Source organism: Neovison vison, chromosome 6, assembly GCF_020171115.1.
Source record: "Neovison vison isolate M4711 chromosome 6, ASM_NN_V1, whole genome shotgun sequence".
NCBI lineage: Eukaryota > Metazoa > Chordata > Mammalia > Carnivora > Mustelidae > Neogale > Neogale vison.
Genome location: NC_058096.1, coordinates 153,617,587 through 153,643,800, shown reverse-complemented (window position 1 = coordinate 153,643,800; position 26,214 = coordinate 153,617,587). Strand labels below are relative to the sequence as shown.

The 26,214-nt window shown below is 40.3% G+C and overlaps 1 protein-coding gene across 1 annotated transcript in view; it reads left to right on the top strand.

The window, feature by feature from the left end:
- The window catches only part of GADL1 (glutamate decarboxylase like 1), a 137,624-nt gene that overhangs the window by 7,885 nt on the left and 103,525 nt on the right, over window positions 1-26,214 (top strand). The window contains exons 3-10 of the mRNA XM_044255196.1: window positions 1,819-1,909; window positions 5,522-5,628; window positions 6,324-6,439; window positions 12,266-12,345; window positions 12,467-12,521; window positions 17,592-17,708; window positions 23,206-23,270; window positions 23,523-23,604. Of these exons, the coding sequence (XP_044111131.1) occupies window positions 1,819-1,909; window positions 5,522-5,628; window positions 6,324-6,439; window positions 12,266-12,345; window positions 12,467-12,521; window positions 17,592-17,708; window positions 23,206-23,270; window positions 23,523-23,604 (713 nt within the window). The remainder of the gene's footprint in view (window positions 1-1,818; window positions 1,910-5,521; window positions 5,629-6,323; window positions 6,440-12,265; window positions 12,346-12,466; window positions 12,522-17,591; window positions 17,709-23,205; window positions 23,271-23,522; window positions 23,605-26,214) is intronic.

Genomic DNA, 26,214 nt, shown 5'->3' with positions numbered 1-26,214 from the left:
TATAAACAGAAGTAGATTGGGAAGATACTGATGAAGTCTTGGCAGTTGGTAATTGTCAAATTATTTTATCAAATCTAACAGGATCAAAAATAAAAATCTTTAGGAAAGCATAAAAAAATGAATACATGCTAAGTTTCTGCTGTGAGAGCTTTGCCATAATGCTTAACTGCTATGATATTTTGTCAAAGCAGTAGTATGGTATTGGTCTTGTGCTGACGTACTAGTCCAACTGTTAATATCCCACACACCCAGGGAACAAGTTCCAGAAGTGAGGAAGTAACTTTCCAAAATATGCATTTCGCAGTGTGCTGTAAAGGTAATCTGGTGCTTAAGACCATGCAGGCATTATGCTTTGTGAATTCTGACACTGAACTAAATTTAGTGGAAAGAACATAATAAAATCCTGGCTAAAAATAATTGGTTTATATTCCCTTGGGAAAGTCTGGTGTATGTATCAAAAACCCAGTTAGCATTTCAAAAGCAGAGATACATATCTAATTATTATAGTGCATGTCAGAAATGTAGAATGACATTTAATGCAGGAGACTTTTCAGTTTACTGGATATTTTCCATAATGTTACCATGGAAATCAATCATAAATTAACACGGAACTAAAAAAAAAAAATCTTATTAAAATTACTTGTAGCAATGTCTGGTTTCCTTTGCCAGATTAGAGGAAGTTTTCCGTATTTTATTTAAAAGAACATTTTCTTGAGCTTTTGTTTTTTATTGAACTCCTAGTTTAAAGAGAAAAATATCCTAAAACCAAATGCTGTGAGTTGTAATGAGAAGTCACTAAATAAAAAGGTTCCCAAATACTCAAATTTAAAAACAGACCTCCTGCCTCCTTGTTCTTTGTCATGCTGGGCTTCCTATGATTGAGAATGTCAAGTCAGTTAGCCTGGTGTTTGGTGTGAATATTCACACTGTGGAAAGCCAAGAACCTTTATGAGACCTTTTATACGAGGGGAAAAAAAAATAGAAAGTTGGAACTGAAGTTGAGTCTTAAAGGCTCCTGCCTTTGAAGTAAGTTGAATTAGAAAGTTTATGTAAGCCCTATGATGAGTCACATCTTACTTCTATCTACATAATGCCAGTTGCACTATGAAAAATGGTCCAATCTGAAAAATGAAAAGGCCACTCACTGCCGGTAGCCCGAAGTGAACCCTGTTGGTGAGTGAAATATGGTTAAAGATAGGGAAGTTGAGATCCATATCTTCTGAAGATAAAGGTAGCAGGCTTTGATACTTGGACAGATAGTTCTAGTAATCCATTTCTCAAGGGTTCTGGTTTGGATTTGGGGTGTGGGGAGAAAAAAGGGAACAGATAAACCAGAGATCCTAAGATGGTGCCCAAGTGTTGCTGAGAAACATGATTGTTTAGTAGAGAGGGTTATGAGGTGGGTTTTCTACATTTGGTCCCTTTGTACATGAATAGATTTTGAATTCTTTTAAAAACTGAGGCATAATTTACAGTCAGTAAAGTGGATGGATCTCAAGTGCTCTGTGAATTTGCCCATAACTGTGTATGAGTAACCGTCACCCAGATCAAGATGTAGACCCTTCCCAGCACTCCAGAGCCTTCTTCGAGTCCCTTCCTAGTCAATATCGCTTCCCAAAGGTACCCAGAATTCTAACCTCTGTCTCCATAGATCAGTTTTGTGTTATATTGAATGTCCTATAAGTGGATTTATGCAGCATATACTCTTTTGTATCTGGCTGCATTTCTTATCTGAAAGATTGATTTATGTTACTGTTGTATGGAGAGTCTTTTTCATTTTTATTGCTTTGTAGATGAATGTTCTGCTTAAATTTACAGACCATCCAAGATTTTTCAACCAGTTGTATGCTGGACTTGATTACTACTCCTTGGTGGCCCGATTTATGACAGAAGCATTAAACCCAAGTGTGTAAGTACCATATTACTGGACTCTTACATAGATCATGCATTAGAGATGTTTTTTAAGTAGATAAACTTTTATTTCATGAACTTTTATTTCATGGTTTCATTGGTATTGTGTCATCATAAATAATGGAATGACACTTAGCAATATTTTAAAGAGCTGTTTGATTTGATAGAAGTACTGTGAGATGTTTCATGGAGGCACGGTTATCTCTACTTACCAAATGAGAAAATTGATGAGGCAACTTGTCATTCATTCCTGCATGAAAAGCCATGTCTCTGCCAAGTGCCAGAGAGATACTTTGAATAGAAGGAAAACTTGACTTGGCCTTCATGAAGCAAAAAGTCTACTGAGATAGAGATGCTCCATGCAAATTCACAAAAAAATTATCCCCAAAAATTAATGTAAAATTTTAATTCACATATGAAGGGGTGACTGCTGCTATAAATATACATGGGACAATTTTTCCAAGTTGGGAGCTCAGGAAAGTCTTCCTGAGGAAGTGAAACAAAGAGCTGAAGAATGAGTAAGAGTTAACTAGGTGAAAAGAGGAGAGAAGAGATTCAAACAGAGGAAATAGCATGCACAAAGGTTTTGTGGCAGGAGACAGCATGATGTACTTTATGAACTGAAAGGTCAGTGAAGGTGTAGAAACCTATGGGGAGCATAATGGAGGATATGATTGGAGAAATGGAGAGGGACCAGATATGCAAGACCCAGTGGGCCATGCTTATGAGTTATTCTAAGTACAAAGGAAAGCTTTTAAAGGTTTCTAAATCATTATATGCCATTTGTTTATTGAAAAGATCACTAGACATATGGAGAGTGGATTGGAGGGGACTGATTAGGAGGGCTGGTTAGAGGATAAAACAGAAGGGTCTGGGTAATATATTGAACCTTGGGAATGAAGACAAGAAGGAGGTCTATACAATGATGCTTGGGTTTCGGGCTTCTGTAGCTGGGTTGCTGGTCATGTCATTCATTGATATAAAAAGCCTCAGAAGAGGGGATCAGTTTTTAGGGATATGATGAAAAAGGCAAGAGAAGGAATTTAATTTTCAGTTGCAAGAATTTGAGTTTACAGTGACTCTGAGCTATTTAAGAGTTTTTATCAGCCAAGCTGAGAGATATACAGTCCTGAAATTCTAATATCTCTATAAAAGGTGTCAATAAGGAGTTACTGGGGAATGATGGTAATTGAAAAGGTGGGCACAGATGGGATTCCTTAAGTCAGTGATGCTCAACTTCTCCTGTTCATCAGAATCAACTTGGGACATTTTTAAAAAATATATTGAGGCCTGGGTCCCAACTCAGACCAATTAAATTAATCTGAATTTCTGTGGCTGTCTCCCAAGCACTGATATATTTTCAAAGCCAAACAATTGGTTTTTATGAGCAGGCTGAAGACAATTTGAACAAAAACAAACCAGGAGATGGAGAAGTGGTGTCTGCAAGACAGACTGTAGAGTGAGGACAGACGCGTAGGACTGGGCCTTGAGGACATCTAATAATATCTCATAGTTAGGAGGAAGGAAGACCAGCCAGCAGTGGAGAGACAGAGAAGAAGGAGAAAATCAACCAGGAAGTCATGGAAACCCTAGAGGAAAGTGTGTCTAGAATCATAAGCTTGTTCGGTATTTAACTAAGACAGAGACTAAAAATTGTCCCTTGAGTTGGCAACACAATGTCACTGGTGACTTCAGTTAGAGAAATCTTGGTGGGGTGATGAGAGATGATACCAGTTTACAGTGAGTAGAAGTGTTAAGTGGTAGGTGGGCCAGAAGACACAGTAAAATTGCGCAACTCTCTAAACCTTTCATTCTATGTCCTGTGATATCTAACTTCTCATCTTTTAGCTGAAACACAGAGCAGATTGCAAAGTATTAAATTGTTGCTAAGCTGAACAATCCACTGAAAATGTGAGCAAGCTATGAGAGCGTCCCATATTGTCCTCTCCTTCACTTCCATGCCTCTCCCCAGGTTTACAGTTGAGCCAGATTTTGTAGGCAGGCTATATATTAATTTTTTTTAAGTGAACAATTATTTCACTTATATTTGCAGGTGCACACGAACACATAGACTTTTTCCCCACACTTTTGAAATGTGTGAACCGGCTTCCTCGCATGGTTGAAAATAGAACCTGGAGTGTTTGCAAAATGACATGCTGTCTATAGAGAGCTTGGCATGTAGGGAGTTAGGGAGGTGACACATAGTAGGTATTCCATTTCTTTGTTTCATTTTGTGTTTTTGTTTTTGTTTTGCCTCATGTCTGAAGTTTTCTCTTGAAGGTGTTAAAATATTTGCATTCAATTCTGTGGCTGCAAAGCTAAGTGTGTCTGCTTGGCTTACATATTTGGAATATGTATTTATTCAGATACACTTTAATGTAATGGCTTAATTGTTAGAGGAGATTATAAGTAATTTAGTCACCCTCGAGTTATCTACAGAAAGAAGAAACTCAAATATTATGAAACAAGGCATGGTAACCCTCCCAGGTGGGATTCCCTGGGAAGCGGCTCTAGATGAGTTTAGTGAGCAGGGTGTTTATTAAGGAACGCCCTTGGGATCCACATGGGTGATGAGAAAGGCAGCAGGAGTGGGCAGAACCAGAAGCCAAGCTGTTCTGCAGCTCAAATGGCTGACTTAGTGGAGATTTTTAGAGCTATAGTGGCCCTTCAGAGTGGTCTGGAGTTGGGCCCATATGGCCAGGCCTTTATACCTGGTTGTGACCTTGGGAAAGGTAGCTCCCTGTCACGGAGGCCTTCCCCAAGGAGCTAACTTAGTCTAGCCTGGAGGAACAAAGCCTTCAATGACAGGGGATTTGGGCAGTGCTTTGCAATAAAATCATTGCATAATAAGAGAGGCCTCACAGAGCACTTCCCATTGGTTGTTCCCATTTGCCAGCACAGGAATATAGTGGAGAAAACCCTAGTTCAGGATGAGTAGTTTCCCTGTAGAATAGCTAGAACTGACTGAGGGTACACATGATAGGAACCTAATAAAACCTGGTTACCATGACAATGGTTTTCCTTCTTTTTTTCTAAGAATGTATTTATTTATTTGAGAGAATGAGAGAGAGAGAGAGAGAGAGAGAGCACTCACATAAGCGAGGGGGGGTACAGAAGGAATGGGTGAAGCAGACTCCCGACTGAGCAAGGAGCTCAATGTGGGGCTTGATCCCAAGACCCCGAGATCATGACCCAAGCCAAAGGCAGATGCTCAACTGGTTGAGCCACCCAGGCATCTGGCAATGGTTCTTCTTTAACCAGCATCCAAAGCAGCATCCAAAGAATGAAATGGCCATGGTTTATGGCTAATATGAAGAATCTAGATGTTCTGCCTTTATGGTTCCCAGTGGACCCGAAGTGTTCCTGTAAATTATGACTGCCGAAGTAGCCTTGTGTATCCCGAAGGCCCCCAGCTATTGGCATCTATCAAACCATGACTAGCACCATCACAGACTGTTTCTCTATTTCCAACTGGATAAATTTCCAAAGACTCTATCTACACTTCCATAGCCACTTGGTTGAATAAAACTCTATGTGCATTTTTCTTGGGACACCAAAGGGATGGTTTGACTCTAGTCATAGAAGTGAAGTGTTTTTTATATCTATCTAGTTATACGTATGAGGTGTCCCCAGTGTTTCTGTTAGTGGAAGAAGCGGTTCTGAAGAAAATGATTGAATTTATTGGCTGGAAAGAAGGGGATGGAATATTTAACCCAGGTAAGTACAGCTAGTTATTGCCATCTCCCTTCCACTGCAAACACCCAAACATTTATTCGTGTGTTATATGAGGAACAGCTCCTTGAAGATTTACACATTCCAAAAAGTTGGGTAGGAATAATGCTACTTGAGAATCTAACTCGTTCTTTTCTCTGGAGTGGCAATTTTTTGCATAAATGCTAAGCAACTGATGTAAATGTTAAACCAAGGAGATGCGTACAATTTGGGATTTATAGCTTACAAATGAAATTTTCTGCTGCTGGGAATTTGGAAGGGCTATATGTTTATCAATCAATTTTACTCGAGAAGTTTTCTGAATCATGTAGTGCATCCTACAGTCCTTTCTTGGGACCAGGGATGAACATGTATTGCCATTTTCTTGGTCAGGTGACAGATAGAATATCGTTAACTATGAAGACTTGGGAACTGGCCCTCATAAGTAGAGGGAAACATTTATTTTGAAAAAACTGGAAAGAGAGAAGAAGACTTAGGTCTTTGCTGAGATTGGAAATTGCTGTAATTGGGGGTTAGGAAGTGGGTAAGAGTCATGGGTCAGGCATGGGGCTCAGATGATTTCCAGGGATCTGTCATTAAGCTAGAGCAGCCATAGCCGTTCACATATTCCCCTGTGGTCGGCACTTAGGGAGCTATAATTTCATGCTATAAATATGCCATTTCAATTTTGTTTTTTGCAGGTGGTTCAGTGTCCAATATGTATGCAATGAATTTAGCTAGATACAAATATTGTCCTGAGATTAAGGAAAAGGGGCTGTCTGGGTTGCCAAGATTAATCCTTTTCACATCTGCAGAGGTAAAAAATTATTTTTGATATCAGATACAGATTTTATGAGAATGTATTATTTAAGGGGGTTTGTTTGTTTGGGGCTTCTGATATGCTTTTATCCTATCCGTATATGAATAATATGCCTAAATATAATGTCATATTTCATTCCAAAGGAAATTCTGATGGATTTGATATTGTAACCCCTGGCCACTCAATTTTGTACATCACCTTTATTTAAAAATTTATAGTCTATAACATTTTTCTTTGAGAAAAGAGAACATTCAATTTGAAAGTGCTACCTCTTTCTGAGAATCTCTTCTTTGAGTGCCTTATTTATTAAAACTTAGATGATCGCTTTAACTCTGTCAGTAGACTCACATTTCCTTGTAAAAACCGATTGCTTTGAATGACTAACACAAAGGTTTTCAAGAGGAAAAGGAGCTATTATGAAATAATGAACATCACACACACACACCCCCACCCCCCACATTGCATGTTGCCACAATCCTCTATGTCCTTTTTCTCCTCACCATAGGGGGTCTGATTGTGGGTAAGTACATTGGCTTTGAGCTAAGCTGCCTGCATTCAGTTCTTGTCTCCACTACTAATTAGCTGAGTGACCCTGGGTAAGTTAATTAACTCCTCTGTGCCTGAGTTTCCCAATTTGTCAAAATAAGTAGCAGTTAACTGTGGTCTCTAACAAATATACCCCCAAAGCCCAGTGGTGTCGAACTAGAGCTAGATATCATTGCTTACGAGTCTTGGGATAGCCGGACAGTTCTGCCTCTCTTGGTGGGACTCCATTATGTATCTGGTGTCGGCTGCCCAATGGCTGAGGTAGAAGTGGCCCTGGTAGGGATGAATCCAGTGCTTGTTTCTCATCCTCCATGCGGCTAGTCCAGGTGTGTAGTCATGGTGGGGGTCCATGGGAAAAACAATATGGACACCCACTGATCCTCTTGAGTCTCAGCTCAGAGCTGGCACATCGTCATTTCTACCTCATTTCCTCAGTGAAGCAAGGGGTGTCAATAAACCAAGATCCAAGAAGTGGGAAAACCGACTTTATCTCATAGATAGACTTGCTGCGAAGTCCCCTGGCAAAGGGCATGGACACACAGAGAAAGGAACCATTTGGGGCCATCATAGCCACCCAGCAGCCAGTCCCATGAGCTTAGTAATCATGGCTAAATGGGTTGTTGCAGAGACTGAATGAGCTAATGCATGCAAAGTTGGAGAGTAGCAGCTGGCACATTATAGATACACAAAAATGATAGCTAGTTTTCTTAGGGGGAGGAGAATTACCGAGCTATCATAATGTGGGTAGAATAGATAGCACAGTTGAAATAGTCTTATCTGAAAGAGAGTCTTTCTTTCCCTCTTTTCTTCTTGTGCAATTCCAGTGGGTGCCTCTGTCCATCCCACCATTGCTTCCGCCCCCCTTTCCTGGCAGGAAGAGTTTAGCTTCTGTACCTTCTGTGATAATCCAGGGTCACCTGTGAAACACATGAGGCTGGCAAACTCTAAAAGTTCTGTCATTTCCAGTTTTCCTGTATCTGTCATTTTCTTTAAAGTGCACGATTTCCTTTATTATTGCCAAAGGGTAAATTGTGGATGAAGAGTTGGATGGTGGAAGAAAACCTGGCCACCCCTCCCATGTTTTCCACCTGTCCTGGCTGACCTTTATTCTGGTTAGTTCAGTGCCATGTGCAAAGCGGGCACTGAGTGTGAGGCAGCGTCTGGAAGGAATCATCTGAACTGAGATTCCTAACTCAGCCACCCGAGGCCCTTCTTTTTGAAAACTTCTTCTGGAGCAAGTGAAGAATGTTTGGGAATGGGGACATCTGGGGAGAACACTTTGTCCCTTGGGATTATTACAGAGTTTCCCTTTCTGGGCTCCAAACTTTGGCATGTCAATTGGAGGAAGCCCCATATCCGAAATGCAAAATCCCTTCTTTTGAATTGTACCTCCCTTGCCTGTGAAAGCTGATTCAGTAGGTCCCCTACTATCAGCTCAGTGTTTTTCCTTTTGCTTTCTTCATTCTTTGTTTTAAAATTCACTCGTGGTCTTTTCTGGAATAATTGCTCTGGGAAGAGGGAAGGAATTCTGTGGGAGCCTAGAATAAAAATCATGCCTGGGAGAGATCAGAGACATAGGTATAGACAGGAGATGGAGAGTGTATAGAAATTGAAACCTCATTCAGTCGGAAAAACAGAGCTAGTATTTTTTTTTTTTAAATCTCCAGTGGAGATATATGTGCAAAAAGAGTTAAAATATAAGCCTGGGTAACATGGCAGCAGAAGATGGAGCCAGAAAACCAAGAACTGGATATACATCTTGGTTTACTTGAACCATGGTAACAAAATATCATAGACCAACTGGCTTAAAAAGCTGACGCTTATTCCTCACCATTCTGGAGGCTGGAAAGTCCAAGTTCAAGATGGTGGTAGATTTGGTATCTGATGGGAGCCTGCTTCCCAGTTTGGGGACCACTGTGTGCTCATGTGGCCTTTCCTCAGCTCCTGATTGTGGACAGATGCTGAGGTCTCTATCTTTTCCCCCTATTAGGGCAGTAATCCTATGACAGTTTCACCCTCGTGACCTCATGCCAACCTAATCCCATCACATTGGGCGTTAGGGATTAAACACATGAATTTTGAGGGAACATAAGCATTCAGCTCATAACAATGTGACTGCCACAGAGAAACTCCATAGCTTCGAACACACTATAGCTCCAAATACAGATTTTTACCCCGTTCATCCGGACTCTACCTTGTTCATTCCTTTTCCTGCTCTGATCAAGAGATGGAGGTCATAATATTTGCATTATTTTCATTACTATTTTGGCAATCACCTTCATCACTTATTACAACAAATCAACTCATTAGTTAAAATTAAAAAAAAAAAGAATTTAAGAAGGTTGTGTTTCTTCAGTGGTCTTAAACCCTGTTAGGTTTTTTGCTATGCCTCGCTTTTTTGCTCTTAGTTGTTGGCAGTAACCCTGTGGTTGTTTTCCAGTACTATTTATTGTGTGGCCTTTTTTTTCCCCCCCTGTTTTTGGGTGGCTTCTAGAGTACCATCAAGCACAGAGTATCTGCCCTTATAACTGGGGGTGTATTTGCATGCTTGAGGTTTTGATTGTAATTTAACCATCCACGGAGACTTGGAACATCATGCTAGAGCTCCCCACGCTGTCTGTGTATCCACAGTGACCTCCCCAGGCTGAGTAGGAACCAAAAAGAGAAGGGACTTTGGAGAAAAGTAATAAAAGTAATAATCTGTGGCTTGATTAGCAGTTAAATATGAATTCCTTGAATTTAAAGAAATTGTAGTTTAGAATCCAAGTTCTTTTGAGAGTCAGCATAAAATAGTGATCATGGTCTGCTACTAAAAAGCAAAGGGAGAAGAGAAACCCTGACCTCCCAGGCCAGCCAGCAATCGGCCTAGTTCCTCTCTCACAGGATGGAGGCTGGGACGGGGCCGGAGAGACCAGGGTACAGTTCTCAAGGTCGTGCCTCCTCGCATACCTCATTCACTCACCCTATTCATGACCCTTCTGTCTCGGCAAGTCTGACCAGAGTTTGGATGCTAATGGGGGTGTTCTTCACCAGTGAGCAGGTGCTTTTTAGGACCTCAGGCTGAGCATAGAGTAGCCCATCTGCTTTGGGAACAGAGCCAGCTGTGTGCTCTTGGAGAGGTCCCTGGACTGCATTCCTTTTCTTCACTCCCCGACAGGGGACACTCACAGACCCTGGTTTCCACACCACCTGGAGCTCATTTGAGCGTCAGATTAGTCCAAGTGCCCAGCACACTGTCTACAGGAGGGAAAAGCCACGGTTCCCTGGGAAACCCAAGGTCACAGAAAAAAATCCTTGCAGGAACCAGAAAGGAAAATGTCAGTGCACGTCTGTCTTTCATAGAGGCACTTGCCGTTTCATGGTCATAGGAATAAATGCCCACTGAAATGTTTGTGTCTTCTGTAGACGAATGAAACCCGGCGGGGGGAGACTGGGTCTCAGAACGAACGACTGACTTATCTTTTGCCAGAGATGGGACAAACACCATTTGTTTCGAAAGGCAGCCGTTACTTCTAAACTCCGGTTTTCTAGGTTTTTTTCTCTCCTTGAAACTACTCAGCACATCTGAAGCATTACCTTCTTTCTTTTCTTCTTCTTCTTTTCTCTCCTCCAGGGCTCTTTTCCCCTCTGATGCCTTTAGATATTTAGACTTCAGTTTTGCACACATTTTTTTTTTTTTTTAATCTGTCTCTATCCATTTGAGATTGACATTGGACTCTACTTTGCCCTGAGGTAACCAAAGACAGCTCCACTGAGGCTACTTTTTCACGAGATTACCAGTTTTTAAATTCAGCAGACCCATTGGTTGGGGACACTTTGCTGTTTTCTAGGTCTAAGCAATGTGCTTTTCCTTAATGACAGATGCCAGTGAGATAGGCTACTACTTCTCACTATGAGATCAATAGTTGATTGTTGAAGTCCAAGTCTTTGGTGAGAAATAATTCACCTTGGCAATGTCACCCTAGCTATGGTGGGCTGATGTAGCAAGTAGAAAATTAATTACATTTTCATGTACACGATTACTCCTCAATATGCATATGTTCTTGTACCAACTTGAAATGAATGCATCCTACAGGCATTTGGCCGTGTCCTACTTGATACTTGAAATTAATTATTTAGGATGGTTTCATTTTTCCTGATGGTGTTACTTCTGCATTTATTTTTACACAGTTAAAAAAAAAAAGAGCTTCCAATAAAACTCTCTTGACAAAAGAAGAAAAAAAATTACCACATTTGAGGGAATATATCAAGTTAAGTGTGAAGGCATGACTACTCTCTTAATGTATTCATACCTACAAATTAAATTACTAAGGGTTTTTGGTACAATAATGTCCTTTAGCACCTTCATTTTTCTGGCACGAGAAAGAATTAATTGACCACCTGTCCACACTAATGTATAAAGAGTGACATCTCCAATGTTTGAATGCTAATTATTTTATAGGCTTTATGTAGTAGAGAAGAAAAGGCCCCCAAATCTCAGGCATATACTACCATTTCCAGTAAAAACTAGACCAAACTTAATTCCAAAACCTTCTATTTGCCTCCTGTTCATGCCAGGGCTCATAAAGTAAGGTGCCCATAAATTATTATTACTTTTGTTATTACAATTTTAGCCACCTTCCTCTGTGTTTAATTTCAGTCTAACATTCAGTATTAAACAAGATCGGTCCAGTGTCTGATCAGCATTTAGAACCCATTATTCGCTCTTGAAAATAATTAAATTCTTCTGTAGTTTGCGACTGCAAATTTTGAGATGGAGTCTCGCTCCCTCCTTGGAGGGTTTTGAGTCAGCAGTGGACTAGCTTCTGTTTCCATTAATGGTGAGTCTTATTAGTAGCATCAGGAGAAACTTCTCTCAATGTTAGGGAAAAACAACAGCCTCCAGGGGCCATGTTTGTTCCCTAGGCCAGGCTCTGTGCTAAGCCCTTTCCGTAGATTAACCCATTTAATTCTATGAAAAGCAGATGGATTAGGCCCTGACACACCCACCTCCAATTAGCAAATTGAGGCTTAGAGAGTGTACATTATTTCTGTGCAGATTCCATAGCTGCAACAGGGGGAAAACGTGAAATTAAAGCCTGGTTTCTCTGGGCCCAACCAAAGTCAATGTTTTCAACCGGTATGTTAAGGAGCTCATTTGAATTATTACTTTCTTTTTCTTTTATGCAAAAACGTTCCAAAGATTGGGCTTAACCATATGACTTTAGATAATAAGCAGTAGTTTTTTCAAACTTTGTATTCATGTTTTCCTTTTCCCCCTTGTCCCTTTTAATTTAGTGTCATTACTCTATGAAGAAAGCAGCCTCCTTTCTTGGGATTGGTACAGAGAATGTTTGCTTTGTGGAAACAGATGGAAGGTAATGGGGACAGGATCCGGAAGCCTGGTGGGCGGAGGGGGAATTCATACTTTTTAAAAAACAGTACCAGTATCTGTTCACAACTAAACATAACTGAGTACCTCAAATCTGTGTCTCCTAGAGGTAAAATGATACCTGCGGAACTGGAGAGGCAAATCTGGCAAGCCAGCAAAGAGGTGAGATGGGAGAAAGAGGGGAAGGAAAAAGTAGGCATGCATCTGGACATAAGGGAAGGAATGCAAGCAGCCAGACCCGTTTCTGTGTGTGGGAGAGAGAAGAGAGCTTGTTAGAATTAAAATAGGGAAACTCATTTACAGATGTTCTATTTCCAGGTGCTTGGGCTCTCCATGTTCTGTGCAGTTTCTCAGATGTTCTCATTCCCACGTGGCTGGAGCCTATTAAAACACTGACTGACATCACCATATTCCCAATTCTTGCCTAGAATTAGCTTTAAAAGATAAACCCAGCCTCTCCAGCAGGGCGCCTGCATCCACTTCCCTACCTAACGCTGGGCTGAGAGCTCTGGAGGTCAGGCCAACTGTCTCTGGGTTGCCTTCAAAATGATCTCAATTTCTGATCAATCTATGCTCCAGGTTGCTTCCACCCAAAGTCCATCGCAAAAACCATCATCCTATCTTGGGTCTGTGTCTAGTATGTCAACTCTGACAGAATGTCTGCTCTTCCATAGCTACCACGATATAGTAAAGCTGGCATGTCCATTGGTGGGGGAGGCAAGGTCTTGCCCCACCCACCTGCTATACTCCAGCCAAGGCAGGCCCCGACATCTGCTTGTAGGTGCGCCATGGCTTTGGTGGAAGCCATCTTGATTCTTCGGTCAAAAGCCTGCTGGATTAGGTGCGCCTGCTTTACTGCTTCCCTCCAATCCCACTACAGCTCTCACTGCTTTTGGAGCATCAGACTATTCCCGTACAGGTTTCTAGTAGGTAGCAAAGGAGTCGGGTGTGAAACTGCTAAAACTGCTGAAAACTGAAAATCCCAGTTTTGAGCTGGGATAGAAGTATATTTCTCCTTAAAAAAAAAGAAAAGAAAGAAAGAAAGAAAAAAAAATATATATATATATATTTGAGAGAGAGAGAGAGAGAGAGAGAGAATACAAGCAGGGGAAGAAGCGAACAGAGGGAGAAGCAGACTCCCCACTGAGCAGGGAGCCTGATGCATGACTGATCCCAGGACCCTGGGTTCATGACCTGAATCAAGGCCATATGCTTAACTGACTGAACAACCCAGGCCCCCGGAAGTATATCTCTCTTTACAGGATTTCACACCCTAAGAAGGATAGACTCTTTTATTTTTATTTTTTGTTTTAATACATTTCTGCTATTTTAGTCTTTATGTTTTTAATTTTTCATAAAAATCACCTTGTCACCAGAGCATGCCAGTTCACTGTATCTGGTTTGAAATTCTCTACTTAAAAATTCTGCTGTTATTACAGGTGTACTGGCTTCAGTGTGTGTCTTTAGATCCATACTTATCTTTTTTTTTTTTTTTTTTTTTTAACATTCCAATGATGAGAGGACTTGCAAGCTGTCTGGTGAGACAGATTATCAGATTTCATTCATTCTTGGGTAAAATTCTGTATTATAACCTGTTTGTTCTGCTGTGAACCATAGATATTGTGTTCTAATTTTATCTCTTTTTTTTTTTCTTGTTTTATCTTCTACAGAAATTCCTATCAAAGGAAACTTTGTTTATGTCATTAATTCTTGTTGGTGGCCGTGGCGGGGGGAGGAAGTTTTGATTGTTCTTTCTGTATGGTTCATATAATTCCTTCCTCTCTCCCCCCCTCTCTTTTTCTCTCTTTCTTTCCTTCTTGAATTATGATCTTTTCATCTTGGAAAATTTCAAATATATAAAAAAACAATATAATGAACCTCTGTATACCCATCATGCAACTTCAGTAACTGAGCTTCTGCTCTGTTCTTTCTATACCCCATCCCCTCCCACCACCATTAGATTTGTTGAAGCCAATCTCACACATCATATTGTCTGATCTATAAATAGTTCAGTATATCTGTCAAAAGGTATGTACTCTCTTTATTAAAAAAAGAAAAACCTCACACACCATTACAAGAAATAAATTCTTAGTATCATCAAATTTTCATTCTGTATTAAAATTTTCCTATTGCTTTTTTTTTTAATAGTTGGCTTGTTTGAATTAAAAATTCAAGGTCCATATGTTGCATTTGGTTGATTCATCACACCAATCTTTTCTGATCTGTAGCTTCTCCCTCCTCCTTTTTTTCTCTCTGTGCAATTGATCTGTTAAAAAAAAACAAGTCTTTTATGCTGTCAAGTTCTCCACATTGTGGATTTTGTAGATTATGTCAGGAATTTGAGAATCTAGGTGCTCCCTCAATGTACACCCCATCTGTTCTCTGTATTTCCTGTAATTTGGCAGTAGGATCTTGAGACTCAGGAAGTCCTCACAGGTGGCTTTCTGTCCTTCACTCAGGACCCATCTCCGATCTCGTTTTGCGTTGGTTCTGGCATTATGGGTCCATCTGTTATAGAGCTCCGCATCAGCCGCTTACCTCATGAATTTTGCTCCCATTGATGATCATCGTCTAGACTCATTATTTCATTAGGTGATGTTCTTATTTGTTCTTTCATTCCTCCTTCATTTATTGGTAGGCTTACAACCATAAAGGAAAAGCTTCCCTCATTCTTACTTGGTTTCCCTAGGGAAAATGTTTGCACAACCAGGGCAGGATAAATGTTTGATTCTTTCCCCTTGTGTACCAGTTTTCAGAATAGTGTGTTAGTTGCCTAGCATCTCCTAAAGATAGCCAAAACCATTTTTCTTTTTTAGAATCATTAGGGATAATCTAGCATATTTGATGTTTTATTCTGCTGCAGTCATTATTATTTTCATTGTTCAAATTTTTGTTTGTTTTGACAATGAAAGACCATGAAACTGACATATCCTGAAGTTGAGAACTTGAAAAGAGAAGTTTTGAAAAAGTAAAAATTTCTCTAGGCACATTTAAAAGTAGGGCCATGGAGTGAGAGTTGGTATGTCTCCTCAGTGTTCTTTCAAGTTAGTTAAAACTTGAACCTGGATTTTCCAAGGACAGATCTTGCATCCGTACTGACATAATACCTGGTGATTAAGTTTTGTTTTTTGGTTTTCTGTTTTTTGTTTTTGTTTTATTTTGTTTTTCAGTAGATTCAGACCTAGATCTTTTGTTTCAAGCTTTGAACTCATATTGTTATAGATGTGGGGATAGTACATCAATTTTTTTTTTCTGCTGTGATTCAGTTCCCTGGCCCAGCGCAATCCATTAAAAATCTGTTGAGTAGTGACCTTTACTTGATGCCATTCCAAAGATGGTGAAAACCACGGAAGCTTCAGAGATTCTAAAGATCTCATGAAAAGATCAGACTCGTATAACCACTGAATATTTGAAAGCACTTTTGTGTATGAGCGTTTCAGATGACAAACTTTCTTGGGGAATACAGTTCATCAGCAGCCCACAATCAATACTGTTTCCACCTGATTTTTCTCATTAATAGCAGGAGATACGAAAAAGGAAAAAAAAAATGTGGAAGGTTAAATCCAAATCGCAAAAGTTTGATTTCTGAGGCCTGATATTTATAGCTAGATTGTTAAAAAGGTGAGGAAAACTCATTAATAAGCTATAATAGCTTGCAAAACTATTTTCTCACTACCGCCAAGGTGTCACATCGTTTACGAGGAACAGTCCAAACATTAAAGACACCTTCCATGTTTTTAGGAAATTGCTTTTTCTCTTCCTTTTCATGATTGATGTAAATCCGGTCTCATTTTATTTTGGTCGCTTGCATGATAAAGATGTAATCTGTGGACAGTTGAGTACAGGGAAGAATTCCCAAAGCGGGTGGTTCCCCAGGAGCTCTACCCACCCACTGGCCCTGCTCTAACAGGTCCCCGTGGACTGGATTCCATAGGTCACAACCATCTCCCCAGAAGGCAAATGGATTCATTGGGTACTGTTGCTTTGTTTCCTATGCATCTTGATTTAAAGATGGGGCCCAAGTATCTTTGCTCTGTCCCACTTTCCACTGAGAAATAACTTCTTTTTGTCAAAGGTCAGCTGAATGGGAAGGAGTCTGGTTCAAAAGGAATAACTCCTGGCATTAAATGGGACATAAAAATATATTGCAAGAACAACTGCGTTTTAAAATAAAACTGAGAGAACAAAATGACTCCATCTTAAATGGAAGGTAAAATGACTTTTATAGGCAGGGAACGTTCTTGTCACTTAGTCCTCAAGGGCTCTAGAGTCTTAGGATTCTTGTCCCTTCCCCCACCTCTACATTGTCTGCAAATAGTCGCTCCAAGGCACTTCCGTGGTGAGCAATGCATCTTTGCTGACAGCCTGGGGCAATTCTGTGGGCAAGCAATCTCATGTACTTCCATCTACCTGGCTGCTATAAAGTTCCTTACGGGGCCAAGGTGCTTGGCTAGCTTGGCTGGAATTACCGTCCACCTCTGTGTGTTCCCACAGTCTCCCTTCTCCCCCACCCTTCACCTCCATTGCCCTCTGGCACCTGAGCACTTTACAAGCTGTAGCCATCAGCTGTGTGAAGAGGCAGAATCATGGTAGGAGTGATGCAGGTTCTCTTTTCTAGAACATTCTAATGGATTTCTCTGTTGGGGCATCATTTTGCAGAGTGTATCCCAATGAGGTTACACTATCCCAGTTTAATGGCAATTTGAACTTATCACTGTCTTTGTTTTGTAACTGCACTTACCTGAAAAGGAGACAGGCAAACAGGCCTCCACGGTTTGCACCTGGAGCTGTTTATTTTCGGATCATCCTTACTTTTATTTCGCAGAGGTGTAACAATGCTGGCACTCAGGCCTCGGTGAATCACCCCCAAAAGGAGGTAGGAATCACACAGAAGGCCATTTTTTCATTGCAGCGGAAGTTACTCACTTTGTATGTGGGAAATATAAAGAACAGAAAACACTTCGGGAAGAAAATGACAGTAAAACCAGTTAACAGTGCATATGGAGTTGGGACAAAGGACTCTTGTTGTCACAGCATTGTCTAGGTTTCCTTGACATCTTGGAATGGACAAGCAACCATATTGTGGAGAAGCTGAAAAACACCCTATCTGAGTCATTACCTCCAAAGGAACCAGATAAACTTCTGGTTGCTTAACTGTTATGTTCATCCACCTATTACAGGACAAACTTAGTGCTAATGGAGATGGTTCTTGTGTGCGTGTCCTCCTCACAGGGAGCAGCTCCATTTCTCGTCTGTGCCACGTCTGGTACAACTGTTCTGGGAGCCTTTGATCCTCTGGATGAAATAGCAGACATCTGTGAGAGACATGGCCTCTGGCTTCATGTGGACGTAAGTGCATTTTTATGTACGCTTTGGTTTAACCTTCTAGTCTGTTTGTAGCTTTACTGGGAAGTCCTTTGTGTTCTCAGAAACTAGACATGAGGTCCCTGGCTACTTTTATTTAAGCGTGTATTTCTAATCAAGGGAAATAAATCTGCCATTTTCCATAAGGTAATCAAGAAGAAGATCCCAAGTCTTAGTGTAAATTTTGGTTTTGTTCTCCAGATTCCATTTTATTTCCTCTTCTCCCGTGAACCATTCTCTTTGGTCCCTTGAATCTACTGTCATTGCGGCAGGGACACACTGAACTACAAAATCAAGAGACCTTGACTTTGGGCTCCAATTGGCCTCTTCTTCATTGCAACTTTAGCTCTTCAGGCTTTCATTTCACTTACAGAGAGGAGTGGCTGATGTGGTCTATAAAGTCTTCTAGCTCTGACGTTACATGATTCCAATCAGCTGGAAAATGCAAACAGCTGCATTATATAATTGCCTGTTATAATTAAAGCAGGTTTTATCTGGATCCATGATAAATAATTATTTGAGGGACATCGGGATAACTTACATTCTTCATAATTTTCTGACTTTAAGAATTGGCTTTTTTTTCTTAATTAATTTTGTAAGTCCTGGGGTGGTTCATAATAATTTTTTCCTTAATTAAAGGTAAGTATTCAAGTTCTACTCATCTAGAGATAAAAATTTGCATTCAGACTGTTATGAATACTTACTGAGCTTTTGGGTTTTTTTTTCTTTCTTTCTTTCTTTTCTTTTGGTAAAACCAGGAATTAATTAGTTTGATTCAACCCACTAGAAGGGACGGTTGACAGTATAGGGAACTTTCTTCTGGTAAGTGAGAGATTCATAGCCTCCTTAGCAGAAAAAAAAGAACACTATTTTTGACTTTTTGAACGGAAGGTAACGACACTTGGGGTATATACCTGCACATACTTTTATAGTTTGTATGATCTTATGCTTTCAAAGTAAAGTGTGTTACAGAGAGAATTTTTCAGCAGCTCAAGGCTCTCATTAAGCATATGCTAATACTCGGTAAAAGCCGCCATGATATAAAGCTCCCTCGAGTTACAGGCTCTATTAGTATGCCAGTGGCAATCCTTCAGGTAGATTATTTGTGACTTTAAATGGGATTGTAGCATTTGTATCTGTTCACATTTCAACTTTTATCTTATTGATTTTTATAGACTTCGGAGCATAATAATACATTATGTCCTAAAAGATAATATGAAGTGAGTACTTTGTGACTGTGGAAATAAGGAGGAAAAATCAAATCTATCAGCAGTTGTACTGAAAAATTCCATTCTCATAAAAGAAACATCAAATATGGATTATATAGTTTATGCAAAGCAGACCAAGTACAGTAGTTTCTAAATTGGGAGTGAGATTAAGAGACTTAAGAGAGGCTCAGAGAGAATTGTAACTTAGAAGTATGAATGAAAACCTCCTTAGATTTTCTTTAAAAAAAAAACTGAAAGTGGAATTTTTGAAGGAAACACTTATATAAGGAAATGTTTAAGCCACACAAATTATTAAGATTTGCACACAGTAGGCATCTAGTAGTATTAGACAAAATTGGACAACAGTTTAGCTTACCTGGTGAAGAAATTAGCTCTCGCATTGAGGTAATATTCACTCATGCTTTAATATTACAGGCTGGATATAAGGTAGTACTACATTATATTATTATAATAATAATATTGAACCTGCTGATAACATTTGATAAAGGGGTATGTAGCTTATCTTGAAGAAACATCATATACTACATATAGTTTATTAACTTGGAAGATAAAAATCAACAAAATTCCACAGTTTGGCGACTGTGGCCATTGCTGCTATAAACATTGGGGTACAGATGGACCTTTTTTTCACTACCAGATGGACCTTTTTTTCACTACATCTGTATCTTTGGGGTAAATACCCAGTAGTGCAATTGCAGGGTCATAGGGAAGCTCTATTTTTAATTTCTTGAGGCATCTCCACACTGTTCTCCAAAGAGGCTGCACCCACTTGCATTCCCACCAACAGTGTAAGAGGGTTCCCCTTTCTCCACATCCCCTCCAACACATGTTGTTTCCTGTCTTGTTAATTTTAGCCATTCTAACTGGTGTAAGGTGATATCTCAATGTAGTTTTAATTTGAATCTCCCTGATGGCTAGTGATGATGAACATTTTTTCATGTGTCTGATAGCCATTTGTATGTCTTCAATGGAGAAGTCTCTGTTCATATCTTCTGCCCATTTTTTGATATGCTTGTCTGTTTTGTGTGTGTTGAGTTTGAGGAATTCAAGATGTCCTTCAACGGACGAATGGATAAAGAAGATGTGGTCCATATACACTATGGAGTATTATGCCTCCATCAGAAAGGATGAATACCCAACTTTTGTAGCAACATGGACGGGACTGGAAGAGATTATGCTGAGTGAAATCAGTCAAGCAGAGAGAGTCAATTATCATATGGTTTCACTTATTTGTGAAGCATAACAAATAGCATGGAGGACATGGGGAGTTAGGATAAGGGAGTAGGGGGAAATTGGAAGGGGAGGTGAACCATGAGAGACTATGGACTCTGAAAAACAGTCTGAGGGGTTTGAAGTGGCGGATGGGTGGGAGGTTGGGGTACCAGGTGGTGGGTATTATAGAGGGCACAGCTTGCATGGAGCACTGGGTGTGGTGAAAAAAATAACGAATACTGTTATGCTGAAAATAAATAAAAAATAAATTTAAAAAAACCAACAAAATTGCAGTAGTTACCTGGCCTGCTTGAAATTTTCTATAAAATACTTTAAAAATCCTTTAAAAAACTGGCATCTACTTTGTTTTTTTTTTAAATGTAATTATGGTTACTGATCCTCATGGATATTTCATAAAACTGAGTTGCCCTGCATAGTAAACATTTTATTAAATCTAAGATATACGGATTTTGTTTACATTTTAACATAGCTGAAGGTGGTATGTTGATGTTTTTTTTTTCTTTCTTTGGGGTACACTAAAATGGTGACTCTTCCATTGGATGGTGTCTTATATTTGGTTAATTACAATGCATATTTACACAATTACATAAGGAGAACTTTAGTTTTCTTTTTCTCTGGGAGGGCAGATGTTACTTCAGCCTCTGCCTCAGACTAGAATGCTCTGGCTGGTCCTGCTCTTCTCTGAGGCAGAGGCTGTGGCTGCTGCAAAGCTTGGTGCTCCCAGGGGAGTGTCCTGATGTGCCTCAGGCACTCTTCTTCCAAGTCCCAGGGGAGGTAGCAAACACTGTATTTAAAGTTGGGGGCTTTAGAAGCTGCTAGATCTCGATTCCACCCTTGCTTCCACTTCCTTGTGTGGACTGGGCTTATGATTTCTTTCTTTTTTTCTTTTTTCTTTTTAAAGATTTTATTTCTTTATTTGACAGACAGAGATCACAAGTAGGCAGAGAGGCAGGCAGAGAGAGGAAAGGAAGCAGGCTCCCTGCTGAGCAGAGAGCTGGATGCTGGGCTTGATCCCAGCATCCTGCGATCATGACCTGAGCTGAAGGCAGCAGCTTTTTTTTTTTTTTTTAATCATGTATTTTCTTTTTAAATTTCTTTTCAGCGTAACAGTATTCATTGTTTTGCACCACACCCAGTGCTCCATGCAGTCTGTGCCCTCTCTAATACCCACCACCTGGTTCCCCCAAGCTCCCACCCCCCCGCCCCTTCAAAACCCTCAGACTGTTTTTTAGAGGCAGTGACTTTAACCCACTGAGCCACCCGGGAGCCCCTGATTTATTTCTTAACTAACGAATTAAAGAGAAATATGTTAAGTAAACTGGTAAGTGTGGTGCCTAACAGGTAGTCATAGCTCCATAAATGACGGCCCTCCCTGAGGTGAAAAACCTCGATTCTTCAACATTTGGGTAATTGGTTTGCTCTTTTGAGGACTAAGTCTGTGATGGAGCTGACCTGCCAAGCTCCTCTAAACTAGGGAGCTAATGCCTCGAAAGAGTTGACATGATTTGGAAAAGCTTCCATGCACTAGCATTGGGAGCATTTGTTTGCTTTTTTGGGAGGAAGAGGAGGCAGAAGGTGGTGCAGGAGAAGGGAAGGTGTGAGAGTGTGGTGTGTGAGACTCCTGAGCTCTTCTCTTTCCGTCACCCTCAGCTCCCATGCTGCATTGTACCATGTGGCCCTAAGCTATGATGTTATCCTGAAGCAGGAATGGGCTTTGGCTCCCAGATCTAATACTTAATGCCTGTGAGACCTCAGACAAGTCAGCTTCCACCTTTGAACGTTAGTTTTTCTACCAAAAATTTGAGGTAATAATGGTTCCATTCCCAATGTAACATTGTAACATTGTAGGGGCTCAATAACCGTAGAGGTGTTCAACACAGCCCAAGCTGGTCCCCTCATATCCCCTCACAGCCATCACCCTTCCTGGCCCTACAGAATGAAACTTAGAAGTCTGCTCAATTGCAAGGACCAGTCTGACTTCCTTATGACTCACACTGAATCCCCCTCCCTTCCCTCCAGACTTCCCGACAGTGGGGTTTCCTTGCATTTCCTATTCTCAGCCATTTTGTCTTTTCTTCGTAATGTGTAAGTCTCCAGTGGACATCTTCCCCAAGTCCCAGGCTTCTTTTCTCTCATTCTTAGATTTTTGATTTGCGAATATTTCTGAAAGCTATTTGGCTGAAAAGATCCAATTAATAGGATCCATCTAGGCCCTTCCTCATGGGCCAGGAGTTCCTCTGTACCCCTCTATCCACCCTGTCAAGCATGTGCTCATTCATTATTCAGAAGGCCACCCCCCAGCCCATGCCTCGCTATCAGCATTTGCACGTTGTGTCTGCAAGAGTGACAGCCAGCTTGCAAAGGATATTGTCTATTTTATTCTCAAATACAGAGAACAAACTGGTGGTTGCCACACAGGTGGGTGCAGGGAGGTGAAATATGCGAAAGGGATTAAGAGGCACAGAATTCCTATTATAAAATAAATCACAGAGATGCAGAGTACAGCATATTGACTATAGTCAATAATATTGTACTGACGATCTATGGTGACAGATGGTGACTACACTTATCTTGGTGAGCCCGCGGTAATGTACAGAAGTGTCAAATTACTATGTTGTACATTTGAAACTAATAGAAGATGGTATGTCAGCGATGTTTCAATAATGACACTGAAAATAAAAACGAAGGAGATTGTCTATTTCGGATTCTAGATTGGAGAAGGAATGGACTGTGTCTTTCAAGTTACTTTTTTGTCCACACACCAGCCAACAGGCTAATATACCAATTTCTTTATGCTGTGTGAATTTAAATCCTAAGGGTCTGTGGGAGGCCATCTACTGTGATGAGGCTCTGTTGGCCCTAAGTGAGAGGCAGTGAGCACAAGTGTTTGGAGTTTTCATGGCTTAACCTGGGCTTACAACAAAGTATTAAGGTTGTCCCTCAGAGTTTTCTATGACAATGAACTGGGGAATACATAACATTGAAATAACATTGTTGCATTTATGTAAATATCTCAACAGGCTTCTTGGGGTGGCTCAGCTTTGATGTCCAGAAAGTACCGGAAGCTTCTGCAGGGCATCCACAGGTAACTGTTTTGGGGCCCAGCACCTCTTATTTAGACAAGGGAAACTCTCTGGGTCTTGCATACTTAAGTGACATTGTGACAACCCAGAGATGAAGTGACTGTTCTACTTGAAAACTCCAAGCTCCCCAAAGAACTCAAATCAGCAATCTAGTTGAGCGCTTGAATTGTGTGCTGCTAAGGAAAGTAATTTTTCCTCCAGTGGAAGCTCGTTAAGTTCCCTCCTTCCCGTGTACTTTTTCTTTTGCGTAACAGAGCTGACTCCGTGGCCTGGAACCCCCACAAGATGCTGATGGCCGGAATTCAGTGCTGCGCTCTCCTCGTAAAAGACAAATCTGTAAGTTTTCCTCTTCTGGCCTTTGGGCTTCTGAGGGGGTTAAACTACCGTGTTTGCAGAGGGCTTGCTTTTGCTTACATTTTGATGCTTTTGGACCGATATAGATGAAGGTCTTTGGTAAATGTTGGTGGCATGGAAAGGAAAAATAAATAGACTCAGATTAAAAAAAAAAAATCTAGTGTTTCTGCTCAGGTGATTTTGTGGATTAGATCTCGGTATTATATAACCTCATTAGTTACAGCAAAATGGTCTCTCTTGCCCTCATTTGGATTATATTTTAAACCTCAGTTTTAAACATTGCCAAGATTTTGTTCTCCTTGATTAAGTCTGGGATTTAAGTTATCTTGAAACTTCTGCTTGCTGAGAAAGTGGAACAGATGTGTGTCATACATTAAATTGAATGCCTAATATGCTTAGCTAGGGCTTAACAGCACATTTATAGAGGAATATGTTAGCTCGGGGCTGACCGCCGAACACGGATTTATTAGCTTCTTTGGGAACGTTGTGGGGAGTTTGGAAACCAGTCTGGATCACGGTGGGGAAGTGGGAAGGAGTTGCTGAGTTTCCTCCTGGCCACAGGTATCAAACTCGTGTTTTTTTTCTGGGTAAAATAAGGATTCTTGTGGGAAGTGGCCCAGGCTGGGAAGTGCCACTTCATTCTTAGAAATGCCTCCTCAAGATATGTGTGCAGCATGTGGGTGATTTTTCTCAGCCATCTGTTTACATTTTCTTCTTAGGGGACTCCCTTTGCCAATGCTAAAGTCATTTTCTCTTTTTAAGGAATTTTATTTCAAATGAAAGCCATATTTAAAATTAAAACCTAGTCTTACATGTGCAGATAGTTACAACTCTCTTTAAAATGAATTGTGGCATTTGTAGGCCGGAGCCCTTTGTGTTTTGAGATGTCCAAAGGGAATACTGTAGGGACCAAGGGCAGGCCATCCAAAATGTACTCCAAAGGCACAATGATTACTTTGAATGGGAATTAGCTAGTGCGAGGACCTTCGGGCCCCCTCTGTCCTCCTGGAAGCCAGAAACAAATGTCCCATATAAAAGGTACCCTTCCTGTAGTAAGAAGTAGGAACACATCCTACCATCAGGGACAGGAGCTTGAAAGCCAAGAGAGCTGTAGAAACAAAGCTGTTACTTTTTTACTAATCACTACCTCAGCCCAAATTCTGCTTAGAATTCCTTACTAATTAAAGCTCTCAAACATCTGTTTTCTTTACCCTGTCCACTCCTCACAAACTTACTGTCTTGCTGTCTGAAATGTATAAAAACTGCCTTGGTCATTTTTTGGGGTCTCAGTCTCATTATTTGGGCTCCATGTGCACATCATAAAACTTTAACTTCTTTTTTTTTCCCTGTTAATCTGTCTTCACATAAATTAATTCTTAGTCCAGATAGGAGAACCTAGGACAAAGAAACATTTCTTCTTCCCCTTCAGGATCCATCAGAAACTATGAACAGATTCTGCATTTAGAGATAGAGACACTTTGGGAACTAGAAATTGATTCCCTAATATTTTATGAGGTTGGCTACTGTTGGCTATATTCAACATCATTTCACGTTTTTGCACTTAATTCCTTAAGTTATGACTTCATTTTATAATGGAAAGGTAGTTTAGGATTACTGTATCATGTGTGAACCAAGGAACATCTTCAACGTATCAGTACTCAACGTATTTAGGACATGACAGAGTTAGGAATAAACCCAGGATTTCCCTTGCTCTAGATATAAGAACAAAAATATGTCAAGTATCCCTTATGAGCCAGCATTCGACATCTGCCTTCTCCCCAGTTGGTTGATCTGAATGACATCCTTATCTGTTGGTAAGGATAAGGATGTGTTGGAAAATTCAGACCCCAAGTTTTATGACTATTCTTTTAAATAACGTTCTAGCTTTTATACGTTTTTCTTGTCAAATGATATTTGAGTGATTTTGCCAAGAATTGATTTGCACTTATGTACTTGAGACAATTCAAAATTTTCTGGATCATCTAACTCTATTATAGGGGTGATAATTTTATTTTTTTAAAAGTATTCATTCCTGGATCTCAATAAAAACAATATCCATGTCAACTCACATGGCAGAGTTAAGAAGTTTTCTATGCATCATGCAAAGGACTGAACACTTTTAAAAGTTACCATTTTTCTTTAAATAAAAGATTGTTTTAAAATTAATTGGAATGGGGAGCTGAACCATGAGAGGTGAGATATTACAATCAGCTTAAGAAGTTTTGCACTGGCAGTTTTCTGTCTCTGTTCTCTTTCACACTCATTCATTCATCATTCAAGCAACACTAACTGACTTCCTGTGTAGGCCAGGTGCTGTGCTAATTCTGGGCTTATGAAACAGACACATTCCCTGTAGTCAAAGAGCTCATAATCTTACAGAGGACACAAAGAACAAAATGTTCCTACTTAATTATTATTTTGATAAGTGGTTTGAGGAATGTGTCAGACGCTGTTCATCACGTATTCTGTAGCCATTCCGATCTCCATCCCTTCTCCCTCCCTTGTACTGGGAGCCACCAAATGACACAGTTACGGTCGGTACATTGTAGAGGAAATGTGAAGAGGATCTTGAGAAAGGTGTTACTTGCAGCT